This window comes from Copadichromis virginalis, linkage group LG8 (genome assembly GCF_057382275.1).
Source record: "Copadichromis virginalis isolate Kocher_CV1m ecotype Utaka linkage group LG8, C_Virginalis_male_GT1.1, whole genome shotgun sequence".
Lineage (NCBI taxonomy): Eukaryota > Metazoa > Chordata > Actinopteri > Cichliformes > Cichlidae > Copadichromis > Copadichromis virginalis.
Window position 1 is genome coordinate 30,658,900 of NC_140625.1, and position 15,141 is coordinate 30,674,040.

General features: G+C 43.4%; 2 protein-coding genes across 4 annotated transcripts in view; one reads left to right on the forward strand and one right to left on the reverse strand.

The window, feature by feature from the left end:
• Positions 1–15,141, forward strand: part of grid1b (glutamate receptor, ionotropic, delta 1b) — a 627,414-nt gene that overhangs the window by 378,577 nt on the left and 233,696 nt on the right. The gene's annotated exons all lie outside the window — the stretch shown is intronic.
• Positions 11,063–15,141, reverse strand: part of LOC146704043 (microfibril-associated glycoprotein 4-like) — a 5,421-nt gene continuing 1,342 nt past the window's right edge. For both annotated transcript variants that reach the window (XM_085467066.1, XM_085467065.1), the window contains exons 3-7: positions 14,036–14,194; positions 13,912–13,950; positions 13,701–13,797; positions 13,451–13,618; positions 11,063–11,827 (exon numbers count right to left, since the gene is read on the reverse strand). In XM_085467066.1, coding sequence (XP_085323192.1) covers positions 11,574–11,827; positions 13,451–13,618; positions 13,701–13,797; positions 13,912–13,950; positions 14,036–14,194 — 717 coding nt within the window. In that variant the 3' untranslated portion in view covers positions 11,063–11,573. The remainder of the gene's footprint in view (positions 11,828–13,450; positions 13,619–13,700; positions 13,798–13,911; positions 13,951–14,035; positions 14,195–15,141) is intronic.

Here is a 15,141-nt window from a genome sequence, read left to right on the forward strand (position 1 = left end):
CATGCGGGGAGCGAATGCTGGCCCGTGGGGTTGGTTCCAAGATACGAGCTGCTGTAGCTCAAACATGCTGGTTCTGATAGCAAGGCCATGTTTTCTTTTTCATCATGTGGCTGGTCGGGTGTGACACAGGTCATCACTGGTCAGCTGGTGGGTAACAGGCATCTCCGAAAACGTCAGAGCACTTATGCAAATATGTGATGTCCTGATGAATCGAGCAGATATTTGAAGTTTACACAGAAACATTCTCGCCTGAAAATATCTTATAAGTTTATTTTGTGACGCAGAAAGAGGAATATTTCAAACTCTGCCACTCTGCGTTCCTCCGCCACTGCCTCGATTGAGTTTTGGACAAAATGCATTCTGGGATGTTGCATTTCGTCATTTTGAACTGATTGGAGACCAGAACAGCCAATCAGATTTTTTTTGCATCCAAGTCTGTGATTGGCTGGTTTTGTGGCACAAATATAACTGTGTAGAGAAAGAGTTGAGCGCGCACGGGCAGAAATGTTGAGAGCGCGAGGGGCTGCTATTGTGTGTGTGTGTGTGTGTGTGTGTGTGTGTGTGTGTGTGTGTGTGTGTGTGTGTGTGTGTGTGTGTGTGTGTGTGTGTGTGTGTGTGTGTGTGTGTGTGTGGATAATAGCAAACACTGAAATACAGTTTTTGCACGCAGGAATGAATTTTGTTCACTCAAATTTTGCTTTTCTTCGCTCAAAATAAATTTCTCCACTTGCACCTGCAAATTTCTTTTACGTGTGCTCAGAATAGTGGCACAAGAATAACGCCACACAAAACAAACATGGTTCAGGAACGGCTGGGGAGCACAACACTGAGTTTGTGGTGTTGACATGGCCTTACAGGACTTAAAGCATCTGTTGCTAACATTAGTGCAGATACCCCAGCACATCTTCAGGGGTCTAATGGAGTCCGTGCCTCAGGGCTGGTTGTACTTTTCGTATCCGACTGTCACATCCTGACAGCAGTCTTTCTTGCATTTTCTCAGTGCATATGCAGAATAAACGAACCATCGAGCTGTGATTTCACAAAAGAAGCTGCGAGAGCGTGCAGCTCTCTCACTGAAAAGCTAAAACACAAAATCCATTTACGGGGTTAAAAATATGATTGGGCAGGTGGGCGACTCACCTGTCTACTTGGTGGAAAGCCTACGTGATCAGCTGACCTGCTCACTGCTGTGTCTCTGACGTTCAGCACTCACCTGTATAAGCACAGGTGAGAAAATAGAACAGATCGTTAACATGGGGAATCATCCTGCTGAACCTCAATCCCCAAAACATTTGAATGCAGCAGTAAACCAACCTGTCTGTAATAATGATGTTTATGTTTTCCCACATCCACACTCCACCTGCCCCGACAGAGGCCCCGCTGACCTAACCGTAAACACAGACTCCAAATGAGCCCATTACTGTGATGGTAATTGAAATTGTCTGCCTCTTCAGACCCTACATTATTAATCACTGGATGCATTTCGTCCTCATAACCATTTGTGTCGAATGTTGAACGAGAATGACTCAAAGGTCAAGCGTGAAAAATTACACCAGAAATTCAGCGCATCTGCTCAAATACGCAGCGTGTTTTGGTTTCTTTTCATTAGCGACTCATTAAAACTCATTATCATATATACGCTGCAGCACAGACTCGAGGCCTCTGCTGCTGTAGATGCTGGCATTAATATCATTTCACATACATACAAAAGAAAATCTTTTTATTGCATCCTCAGTGTTGAAAATCTCCAACATGTGAATGAGAGAGGGAGAAAATAGTCAATGGAAAATGTCCACTAGCTTGTGCTTGACGTTCAAAGATCAAATCCATACCGTGCTTTATGTCCCTTCTGGGCTCCCGCAGACTCACGTCTATACTGAAAGCTACTGTTGACTGCCTACAAACAGTAAATCCAAACTAAATCCTTCTAATCCTCCACATACTTAGTACTTGATCTGCTGCGTTGGCACTGATATGAGCACAGACACGGACGCCTTACTGAGGCAAACAAAGCACACATGCACTTGTAACGGGGTCACAGCAGGGACACAAAGCTCCATCGTGCACATGAAGCTCAGATTTATTATTGTTCAGCTCAACTTTCAAACACCAGCATAAAGTTATTCAATAACACGCATTTTATCACATATTTAGTATGGAGAGCTAGCGATTTTGCATGGTTGGATCTTAACAAGGTTCCAAGTAGCACTTCAGCGTGCAACAAGAAGAAACCGACAGAAAATGACAATGAATCCACATTTTTGCACAGATTTAGTATTTTAAAGGCATGTGCTCTTAAACTGTTGATCAGCTGTAAAACAGCCTCAGTTTAAATGTTGCTTTCAATTAATTTCATGCTCAAAAAAATGTTTTGTCTCACTCCCCGTTCTTCTTGTTGCATGATGAAGCTCTACTCTGAACCTTGTTAAGATCCAACTGTGCAAAATATGAGTTTTTTGCCATTTTTTTCAAGTTGTCTTAAAAAAAAACAGATTTTTTTCCTTGGAGAGAAATCTTTGAATGACACAAAACATCACAACAAAACGGTGGTGACACAATTCAGCTCGCTTTGTGTGGTCTGTAGTCGAGATGGCTTTTCAGAACTCAAAGAGAACCCCAGCAGTTAAATTATACAGGACTCAGAATTTGTAATGTTTTTTCTGACCATAGTAAATATCGGCATGTTTTTCAGCTGAGTCGGCGTCTTTCATCAAACCGAACTTTGCAAACATGCTGCAAACTCCGAAAGAATAAAACAAATAATATCAAAAGACTATGAATGCAAAAATCCTGCCTTTGTTGTCTAAAACGTTCCTCCAGACGCTGCAGGACCTTAGAGATGCTGTTGCATACAGACATGGTTGCTGCCGACTGCGGGCTAAACAGCTTCATTTCATCGTGGCTGCGACCCAAACGTCGCTTCACGTAGACTCACTGCAGGCTCAGCAGAGAGAGACATTTGTCCCAGTCCCACATTCAACTCTTACTGGAACAGGCTTTGTTCCAGGCACAGCAAAGCGCCTGGACCACCACAGCTGTGGCCCTCTCTGCACACACACACACACACACACACACACATGCACACACACACACACACACATGCACACACACACACACACACACACACACACACACACACACACACACACAGGCACACACACATGCACACACACACACACACATGCACACATGCACACATGCACACACACACACACACATGCACACATGCACACATGCACACTCACTCTAACAGCAGGGACTGTTGTAATTCATATTAAAATGTATGCACAAATGCAGTGATGTACACAGCCTTACATTATTATTCTTTTATTCTTATATATACTTTTCACTCACGTTCCAGTGTGACTGAATGTTCTTCCACTGTATGTGCAGCTTGAACACACACACACACATTCTCACGCTGAGATTACAGTCCTGTGCATTTAAAAACTGATCCAAACTTTATGTGTTAAATTAAAATGAAAGGAAATTGTTTCTTTTCTTGGTGTTGTTTCTCCTTCTTCTTCTCCTGTTTTACTGAAATTTAAATACACTCCTCACATTATTAGGTTGACCTGTGTAGCTGAGCAGTCGTATGGAAACAACTTGATGCATGTAGACATGGTCAAGGAGACCTAATGAAGTTCAAACTGAGCGTCAGAAGAAAGGTGATTTACGTGAGTTTGAGTGTGGTGATCCCAGCACGTTAATATTTATACTGGGATTGCCCCACACGGTCATCTCTCAGGTCCACAGAGAAAGAGAAACTATCGAGGGAGGAGCGGTTCTCTGGGCAAATATGTCGTGTTGACACCAGAGGTCAGAGGAGAATGAGTTCATAGGAACGTAACAGGAACTCAAGTAACTTGTTGTTGCAACCAAGCTGTGCAGAAGAGCATCTCTGAACACACAACACATCAAATCCTGAAGCAGATGGGCTACAGCGGCAGGGGACCACACTGGGTGCACTGCTGTCAGCTCAGAACAGGAAACTGAGGCTGCAGTTTGCACAGGCTCACAAAAACTGGACAAAAGAAGATTGATTGTCAGGTCGGATGAGTCTCAGTAGCTGCCACCTTTGAATGGTAGGGTCAGATTTAGTCATAAACTGTATTAAAGTGTGAATACATCCAACCATGTGGTGGTGTAATAGTGTGTTCCACCAGCACAGTACCAACTGAGCACCATTTAAAAGCCGCAGCCTACCTGAGTGTTGTTGCTGACCGTGTCCGTCCCTTTGTGTCCACAGTGTGCTATCTCCTGATGCCTGCATCCAATAATATAATACTCTGTGACACAAAACTCAAATGACACCCACCGTCCCCTAATCTCAACCTGAACAGGAAACGTCTGCAGCAGCTGTGAGGAACATTTCCAGCACCTGGATGAATCTGTGCCATGAAAAATTAAAGCATTTCTGAAGGCTACAAAGTGGATTTGTGAGGTTTCTGTGTAATCTGAAGTGTGAAACAAGATAGAGGATATACAACAGTTGAGCCTTAAAAGGCTGATGGGTTTTTTTCAGCTAATATTCTGTTAAATAGCCCAGACTCCCTGAAGCAACTTGTGTTTAAACAGTGGATTTGGTACTTGAAATACCGTCTTTGGCCTGTGGAGGAGCTGCTGAGCACTCAAACACTCACTAACTTCACCAGAGGGCGTCACATGATTTTAATGGTATTTAAAGCGTGACCAACATGGGGCTGGAAAACGGTCCCCGCTTTGCATCTCCCATCACACGGTCCACAGATGGATAGAAACACACACACACACACACACACACACACACACAGCTGAGCCAATGGGAAGCAACAGAGCGCTCATGAAATACTAAATATTGGGAAAGTTTCAGTCCTCATTTGAGCTTTTCTTTGTGCTCGAGAGGCCGACGATCAAAATTACTTTCCACTCAGAGGAATATTCTTATCCTGTTTTGTCAGGCTGTATCATCTGATGCTTATTTAAGCTCATTATCAGCTGTTACAAGTCCCCCCAGTTTATTTCCACAGAGATGAAGATGAAGACAAAGTGATAAGATGATAAAGACCCCAAATGAGATACAAACGCCTAATTTGTGCAGATGAGATTAAAGAAATTGATGTCATGTTCTTTCATTATCTCAAACACGGCAAATTAAAGTGAAATGCTGATTAATTCCGTGTCAGAAATTCAACCTTGGAAATAAGTTCATGCCCAACGACTCGATTTAGAAAACGTACCGTCTTCCAACCTGGGAGCCACTTTTGCCTCGAACGGTTCCACCGTTATTTTGAGAACTTTGATACTTTTGAGTTGTTCAGCTGACAGCTTTGATGAAGAGGTAAATAAAAAGAACAGGTAAACTGGTGATCGGTGAAAACGACCAGCTCCACAGCCGTAATTTCTCTTTGAAGACTTCATTCTCACGCGACCTATTTCATCAGCTCGATGATATTTACAACAATACACACTTTCCATTTTTGTCACTAAGATTAATGCCAGCAGGGAAACGTGGTAAACTGTTTTGCATGAATAATGTAGTTGGTAGATTTCATTTAGATGGCTTCGCCCTCGCTCTGCTCGTGGTTGGAGTGATAAATAGTATCCAGCTGTAGTGACAGCCAAGCTGACAGCTGCTATCAACATACATCATAATGAAGGCCGACCAAGTCTTCATTGAAAAAAATAAAAGCTTAATATGTGGAATGTGCCTGATGTTTTTCATTCCTGCCATCACTGCAGTGTCGCCCTCGTGCTTTAGGCCTCGGATGGGATCTGATAGGTTTGCGATTCTGGCTGTAAAGTTGCTCCCAGGCCCTCTGATTGGCTTCATTTACATAGCACCTTGGCAGGTGAGCAGCAGCTAAGCAGCGAGGGGCGTTCAGGAGCTCCGCATTTGCATTTTATACGCTCTGTGCACCACCATCGTATTCTGATCACGAGGAGAACCCCGGCAGTTAAATTATACGTCGTGCTCGTTAGTATGAGACCCGTGGATGTGCAGGTAGTCTGCAGAGATGTTGAGAGGCTAAAGACAACACCCAGGGAAGAGCTGCATCACTTTGCTTCCTGTTCTTTTCTTTCATTGATAGAGACTTGTGCATTATGCAATTGTAAACACTAAGAGGGTCAAATGTAGCATCTCAAAACAAGACACTGAGACCACAAAAGAGTTTTCAAGGTCAGACTTCCCTATGCAGCCAGCGGCGTTACCCCCTGCTCGCCATTAGAAAGAATGCATGTTCCATTTGTGGTCACCTCAATTGCATTGCTTTACAGTTTCATTCATCTGACGCTAACGTCTTTATTTCAACTGACAGTCTGCGCTCCCAGGTTGGGACATGGCCACTCGTCTTTTACTGCGTGCACACTCCCTTAGTCTGCAAACGTCTATTTATTAAAAACAAAAAAGATGCTGACTTGAACTCCGAAGTGAACTTTAAGCATCTTGTCAAGCAGCCGCTAACTCAACACAGATCTTACAGACCGCGCTGACAGATCTATTTCAAGCCCAGAGCTCGGCTTAGCTGCGATGGAGAACCTCCCACTGTGAGCCGACTACATACTGTTCAGAACAAGAGCGAGCTAATAGAATATTTGAAGCTTTGAAGGGTTTAAATGACACGACTGATTTAAAAGTTCTCCGTGCATCGATGGTAAATGTCTTTCTGGTCAAATCGGGTCCCTGTAAGCATGGTAAACAGGAGTGTGTGCGGCAGAGGAACACACACACACATCTTAGCTTCCTGCCCATTAGTTATCAGAATAAAAGGTTGGAGCAGGTGTTTTTGTGTGTGTTTTATGGATATTGAATATAGAGGAGAAAGCACTTGTACACACACACACACACACACAGATAGAAGAGTGTGTGCTCCAATGCTAAATGTCACACCTGTCATTGGCAATGTGGATGAAAAAGCTCAATTATCCCTCCTCACAAACACACAGACCACCAGCTCTCCTCTTTCTTTTATCTTTCTATCCCTCCTCCTTCTTTCCCATCACTCTCTTTTTCTCCATCTCATCCTTCGTCCCTCCCAAATTTCACCATTCTTCCTCGTCGCCTCTTCATGATGTGTGTAGGTAATTAAAACGTCCTCTCCACCAGCCTTGTGATAAATGAACTGAGCTGTCAGGGAAACGCCTCCCACTACATCACAGATTTGTCCTTTTTTTTCTTTTTTGGGATTTGATTTTGCCATCACGGTTCAGGGAATCTGCTTCATTAGTGTTCACGGCTGCTCTGTGTGCACAAACGGGTGCGTGGCGGCAAATGCAAGTGTACAAAACACACATCAAGGCATTTCCACACTTCACAAGGCTGGAGAAAGAAGTTGGGCTTAAGCAGCAGAGTCAGACGTGGTGCTTTCAATTAAATTTGCTGGGGAGGGATTTCCTCGGGTCCTCTGTGAGGGAAAGAAAACATTTACATTTTAATAAATCGTGTTATAATAAAGGCAGAAACTTCCACGAGACTTTCTGCCAGCTACGAAAGGGTCAGATGCTGTTTGTCTGTTTTAGAATAAAGGCCTCATAAATATTAAAAATTACTACACCATCATTTTACCCTAAAGTATTTTTTATTAGTTGTGCTGTTGTATATTTCTGGGCAGCTGTGATTGAGACTCCCAGTCACTGTTCTTGATCTGGGTTGTTGTTCAAACGTCAATAAAACCAGATTTCATGTAACTGTGCGGTGTATGGGGCACAATACCAGAGTTTCTGTCTGTCAGAACACGTCCTAAATATTTCAAGAATTCCTAACTTTGCCTATGACTTTTCTTTTTTAGTCAGGAATATTTGCACGTAGTATTTAGAATGATTATTAGAAACAGGACATAAATATGCTTTTGTGCCCCATACACTGCACAGTTAGAGGAACCTTTTTGCTTTTTTCCAAACTAAAGTTGTATAAAGTGTGTTTGAATTATTGGGAGCTCTACAGCACACTGTTAAGTTCATGTGCATTCAAAATAAACACGTTCATCTAACTTGGCCTTCTGACATTGATCCTATTTAATTTTTTTTAGCTAAATTATATATCAAATTCTATATTGAGACAGTAAGTTCATGTGTGTGTAGTCTGCAAATGGAAGACCAAATGCCAGATTTTTAAACCCTATGAAACTGACATATTTCCCATTTTAATAAGATAATCATTTTATTTGTACAGCACTTTGTACAGTTGCAATTTGGATGAAATGCAAAGATAAGTGTACTTATCCCCGAATTGTAATCTTCTTTTGTTTGCCCCCTTTGGAGGTCACCACAGCGGATTATCGGTCTCCGGTGCATCCTGCCCTCTGCATGTCCACACATATGAGCATCGTTGGGTGTAACTCGAAAATATTATGACAACGCTCGATGTCAAGGTGACTGATGATCACATATCAGAGTAGAAACGTATGACTATGCATTTCTAAAGTTTCCTTTTCTTGTGCCCTCAAACAAAGAGGATCTAAACCAGGGGTGGGCAACTCCAGGCCTCGAGTGCCGGTGTCCTGCAGGTGTTAGATCTCACCCTGGGTCAACACACCTGAATCAAATGATTAGTTCATTATCAGGCCTCTGGAGAACTTCAAGACATGTTGAGGAGGTCATTTAGCCATTTGAATCAGCTGTGTTGGATCAAGGACACATCTAAAACCTGCAGGACACTGGCACTCGAGGCCTGGAGTTGCCTACCCCTGATCTAAACTGTCTGTGAAGTGTTTGGTAAAGCCAAAACGATCAGCTTCTTCGGGGTCACTTTAAAGAGTGACACATCACCTGATGGTGGGGTTAACTCCTAAAAGCCATCACGCTGACATAATAATTATAAAAATGGAGTCCTTACAGAAGAGGTGAACAGATGAGTTAAAATAATTCGAGGCTGCTCCTTCTAGCGGTCAGGTGCATCCGCGTGGAGGCGTCCTGCAGTTTCCTCTCAGTTTGCTTTTGTTAAGAAAGCTCCAACTACACGAACTCACAGAGACCATAGATGTCCTGGAATACTTTGAAGGTGACGTCTATCAGGACAGACTCTTATCATCTCTGTGTTTTAATTAAAACTTTTGTCTTATAAACTAATGAATATTTGCAGCCTGTGGGCTTCTTCCTGTAATTAATCCATAGCCGTGAAACAGGAAGCGAGCCGCTGCTGGGTGCCTCTAATCAATATTTACAGGCATGGCGTGCTAAGAAACACCAGGGGGAAGCTTGCTTTGAGGCGTGTTGAACTGAAAAAAGAAACTGCTGAAGAATGGCAATCATGAAAAACTGAACACAGACACTTAAGATCAAGTGTGAAATATTTCAAAGGCATAAAAATGTGTGACGCGTTGTGGATGTTTGAGCGAAATGGATGATTGTGCCTCACAGAATGACAAAAGTCAAATATTCAGAAATGTTTAGCATCTTTTTCATTCCTCGAAATTGTCAAGTTGACTTCAATTTCCTCCCCCCATGCGGTGGCAATTTTGTGTCACCTGCTAGCAAGTCAAAAATAGAATATGTAAGAGGAGAGCTCTGAATAGTTTCTCCCTCCTCACTCATTGCCACAGGTGTGATAAGTGAGGAGGGGCACGAGTCTCCTGCAGAGTCTCGACCCTTTCAGGTTTTGTTTTCTGAGTCATTATTAAAAACCTGTTCAGTGCAAAAAGCAAAAGGCAGTCAGAACAAAGAAATGTGCTTGGAGAGACAAGAGACAAGCCTCTCGGTTGGTTTAAATGTTCCAAAGAGTGCCGATGCAGGATTTGCAGAATCGTTTTGGAGGGGGAAATGTACGAATGTATAAAATCTATGTTGTTTTGTTGGAAAGGGCAGAGGCTGGTGAGTTTTTGAATGCCTGTCCAACAGCATCTTTAAAAAGCCAGCTTGGTTGGTGCAAAGCCAATATGTTGTCATGGTTACTCGTCAGTCCCATAATGATTTTATATTCAAGTGCGTATATTGTGCTCGAATAATTGGAGGGAAAAATTGCCTGCATTTAAACTGATTTAAGTGGCTACGCTAACGTTGTTTAACGGGTCTACACTTCGGTCCGGCGTCAGGTGACCTCAGTAGCGTGACCCACTTTGATCCACTTTGATCGCGGTTTAAACATTTAATAGGGAGCTTTGTTCAGAGTGACTTGCAGTAAAGTGCAAAACAAGGAAAATCTCGCTTTCTATGATTCCAGGCAGCAGAACCTCACAAGAGCAAAGCCGGAGCTGCTCTGGCTGCAGAAACAGGATGTGACTGAGCCCATTAGCTGCGGTCGTTTTAGCGAGCAAGTTTATATCCCATAAAACCCCAATTCTGAAACATTTGGTAAGATGTAAAATGTAAATAAACAGAATGTCGTGGTTTGCAGATCTCATGAGCCGAATTTTATTAGCAGTACATGTATCTTTATTTTACTATATTCTATCCTTCAGCAAGTCTTTTGTCCCATCTTCCTTCTCTCTACCTGCCTGGTAACAGGCTTCTTCCTGTTCAAAGGGAGTTTTCCTTTCCCACTGTTGCCAAAGTGCTTGCTTATAGGGGGTCATATGAGTGTTGGGTTTTCTCTGTATGTATTATTGTAGGGCCTGCTGTACAATATAAAGCACCTTGAGGCGAATGTTGTTGTGATTTGGCGCTGTATAAATAAATTGAATTGAATTGGCTCCACCCGAGCACCGCACTGCCTGCTGGGTAATACTCGTAGGATCAGAGGCGGGACAACACTTCCTGTGTTGGGGCGTTGCTTCCACAGATCGACGCAGATCAGTGGAAACGCTTGAGCTCACCTCTGAAAGACTGTGAATGCTTATGTACATGTCATAGTTTGTGTTTTCATTTCAATAAATTGTGGGTAGAACTTAGTGAATTGACTCCATTTTGGAACAACAAGCATCTGTGAATACTTTGTAGATGTGCTGTACATGCACTCGCTCTGCTTGTTTCTGAGACAAAAGCTCAGTATGAACTTCTCACAAGTAAAATCCAGTTGTGTAACTTTAGGTATAGAAATACTGAATATTAATATCAGTGTCTTCACCCTGAAGCAGGTGGAGCTTTAGTGTGAGGGCGGCTCCAGAATCCAGACAGAAACACACAAAGACCACGAGAACACCTCAGCTGTTTGCTTCTCATTTATTATCAGGATACAGCAGATAATGATTCACACCAGCTATCAGACCTCCACCAAACAGTCAGTGAGACGTTAAATCTGAGTGTGCTGAGCTGCAGACTGAGGAACATCTGGACCAACCGAGAGCTTCTGAGACAGCCGACAACATCCCAACCTAAACTAGCAGTAACATCCTGACACAGTGTGGCTCAACGTGGAGTCCGGGTCCTCCAGAAAGCACACACATGCACTCAGTGGACCGAGACTCACAGCAGAGACCTCTAGAGGAGGAACGTGTTCATTGCAGCTGCTCTCATACAGGTGAACTACATCAGCTCATACTGGTCTCTGTCCATCATTTCACTCCACCTGCAGGCAGCAGCTCACTCACACTCTGACGGCTCTTCTGAAATATTTACATCTTCGACGGACTCTGAAAGTTAAAGATTCTCTGGAATTACATGATAAAGGAAAGAAAAGAGATCAACACGAAATGTTCTGCTGTGTTTGTCCTGCAGAGTTACTGCACAGGACGGATCTTCATGCTGATGGTCTTCAGGGAGTAGTCATAACCTTTCCACTGGTGCCAGGCCACTCCAACAGCAAAGATAGTACCATCTGCCCCCCAACGATAAACCCCATTAGGGTTTGTATGGTGACAGGCGTTGTACCAGAACGCCCCCAGATATAATTTTGCACAGTTCCCTGACCAGCTGTCCTGGTCTTTGTCAAATGTAGTGAACTTCTGTCCGTTGTGAGTACTCAGGGCATCTCCTGCAGAAACACAGATGAACAATCACAAAATTACCACTAATCCCAGTCAGACTGGTCTGCATGTGTACCGGGAGTGTTTTCAGTGGGCCATGACACAGACTGGACTCATACTGGGGAGTAAAAAGCAGCAGGTGCACAGTTTGAATCATATGTGGTTGACAGACTCCAGTTTGTTCATGTGAACTGGGAGACTTCGTCACACAGTAAAGTCATTTTCATTGGTATGTAGCTGACACCAGCTTTATTTATCCCTGAAGGCACATCAGACAAGCCAAGTAGTTAAACTGCAGGTGTGTCTATGGTCCTGACAACATCCAAAGTCTTGATTTTAGTCCTTTTTCTGTAATAATTGACTCAGAAACTGAAACATGGGAAACTGAATCAGCGCTTATCTGTCGAGCTAATTCTTCAGGTTTCTCACATCGTGAAAAGAAACCACTGCAATAAACTGTTGATTTTTAATAATCATCTCAAAATGAATAAAATAAGATCTGAATAAACAGCAGCCTCCTCATGTCATCTTTGAAAGCTCAGTGAAAACTGAAGAAATGAGAGCAGAGGACAGTGATGGAAGCTGGTTCCACAGAAGAGGGCCTGGAAACTGAAGGCTCTGCCTCCCATTCTACTTTTAAATACTCTAGGAACAACAAGTAGGCCTGCAGAGCGAGAGCGAAGTGCTCTAATAGGGTGATATGGTACTACAAGGTCATTAAGATAAGATGGGGCCTGATTATTTAAGACCTTGTATGTAAGGAGCAGGATTTTGAATTCTGGATTTAACAGGAAGCCAAAACAGGAGAAATCTGCTCTCTCTTTCTAGTCCCTGTCAGGACTCTTGCTGCAGCATTTTGGATCAGCTGAAGGCTTTTCAGGGAGTTTTTAGGACTTCCTGATAATAATGAATTACAGTCGTCCAGCCTGGAAGTAATAAATGCATGAACTAGTTTTTCAGCGTCACTCTGAGACAGGATATTTCTAACTTTAGAGATGTTGCACAAATGGAAGAAAGCAGGCTTACATATTTGTTTAATATGTGCGTTGAAGGACATGTCCTGGTCAAAAATGACTCCAAGGTTCCTCACATCGTTACTGGAGGCCAAGGTAATGCCATCCAGAGTAAGAATCTGGTTAGATACCATATTTCTAAGCTTTTCAGGGCCGAGTACAATAACCTCAGTTTGATCTGAATGAAGAAGCAGAAAGTTAGCGGCCATCCAGGTCTTTATGTCTTTAAGACATTCCTGCAGTTTAACTCATTGGTGTGTGTTATCTGGCTTCATGGACAGATAGAGCTGGGTGTCGTCTGCATATCATCCTGCCTGGTGTTTGGTACTCAGGGGCCACGACTGAGAACAGGGAGGCTGCACAGAGGGTCATTAACACTGCCCACAATATCATTGGCTGCCCTCTGACACTCCTGGAGGCCATCGCCAGATCCTCCTGTCTCAGAGACTCACAGGCGACCCCTCAAACCCCGCCCACCACCTGTTCCATTCTACCCATTCCTCTTCTTTGTTGATCTTTTCTGTTCATTTGTGTCATTGTACATGTACAATGACAATAAAGGCGTATTCTATTCTATTCTATTCTGATGCTACACTGACCCTGTGCCACTTCACTCACCTGCGCCTCCGTCCTTGAATCCAGTAACAGTCAGTTTGTATCCGTCACATTCAGCATCCACCTTAAATGAAGAGTAACGAGCGAACACTTTCTTCCCTTCAAAGTCCTCCATGTCCACCAGCAGCTCACTCTTTTGCTTGGATGTCATAATGTTGATCACATCGAGACCTACATTCACACACAAGCACACAGTCAGAAACATGCAGGGCTGTTTGGTACAGAGCTGCAGATCATCCAATAAAACTCTCACCGAGCCAGTACTCTCCAGCAGCGTCACCAAAGCCCATCTTGTATTGATCCCAGGGTCTGTAGAAGTTCACCGTGCCGTCCATCCTCCTCTGGAACACCTGGGGGAGGAGGCAGCAGAAACATCTCTGGTTTCAGGGAGCACAGATCTGGATTTACAGCAGTGCTCCTGTTAAATGTTCCCGCGCTGACACTTTTTAGTTACAAGCACTCACCGTCCAGCCTCCTCCTTCTGAGTCCATGTCACAGTACACCTGCACACAAACACCTGTCACACTCTAGCTGCTTAAAGACGTGGACATGAACAGGACCCAGAGTCCCAGAGAGGGTGGACTGTACCTGCACCGCAGACCTTTCTCCAAGGGGATAGATGGTGTACACGCCGCTGCTTTGGCTTCTGTCCTGGCGGCGGATGTCGCTGCAGTCCCTCGGCTGGATGAGCTCCGTGCAGCTGGTCAACGCAGGAGCGAGGAGGAGGACGATGACGACCGCTGGCAGCTGGAACAGAGAAGAAGCCTTTCATTTGCACAATATTCACTTCCTACCAAGCTCAACAAGCCTGTGATTCTCCCTCAGCTTTGCCTCTCAGCTGTGCTGAAGTCTTGTTTAGGCTGCACAGGTGTGGTTCAGCCAAACCCCCCTCTCTGTGCTCACTTCTTAGTATAGTCCTGTTGCCTTTCATTGTAAAGTGAGTTCATGCTTTGTTATATTGTTGTATTCCTGTTGATCTCTGACCTGCACAGAACAAGAACCATTCTGAACCATCCCCAGAAAATCCAGGCTTAAGTTACCTGGATAAGAGGAAATCCTGCTTGGTGGCACAGACCTCAGGAGCAGGCTATGTTCAGAGTTAAGATGGAGGCAATGTTCCCTCTAATGTTTCACGTGTCTGAGCGAACGCACAAACTCCCTGAGCGTCCCTTGGACCACTGTGAGCGACAGCAGACGTGTGCACTGTGGTCACGCCAGCATCCAATCCATCCAAGTTACATATTTATTAAAATAATCAAATTACAGCATTTATGTTAGACTACTTTTAATTAACTGCTTTAGCCCACTTACAATGAAAATGTAAACAAATCTTGTTATGTTAACACTATTGGAAGGAAAAATAACTTGAACTCCAATTTTGAAAACACAACTTTATTTATTTCTTTTCTATAAAGCTCTGACTTATATTATGAGTCTGTGGTCTGGGAGAGAGTCGGTAACTCTGTCTGCAAATACAGTAAATAATGACCAATGTTGGGCAATTAATTATATAGTTACTTCAAAAAAATAACTGATTTATGCAAACAACAACATTTTTTGCAGCTGTTTACCTAAAAATGCAGCCAAGGCGTTTTTTAAACAAACATTTCAAACTATTTACAGAACAATCAGCTGTTCTGCATCAAATCTGATGCCACACAAATTATTTGTGCTGCTCCAAAAATAATTTCTGT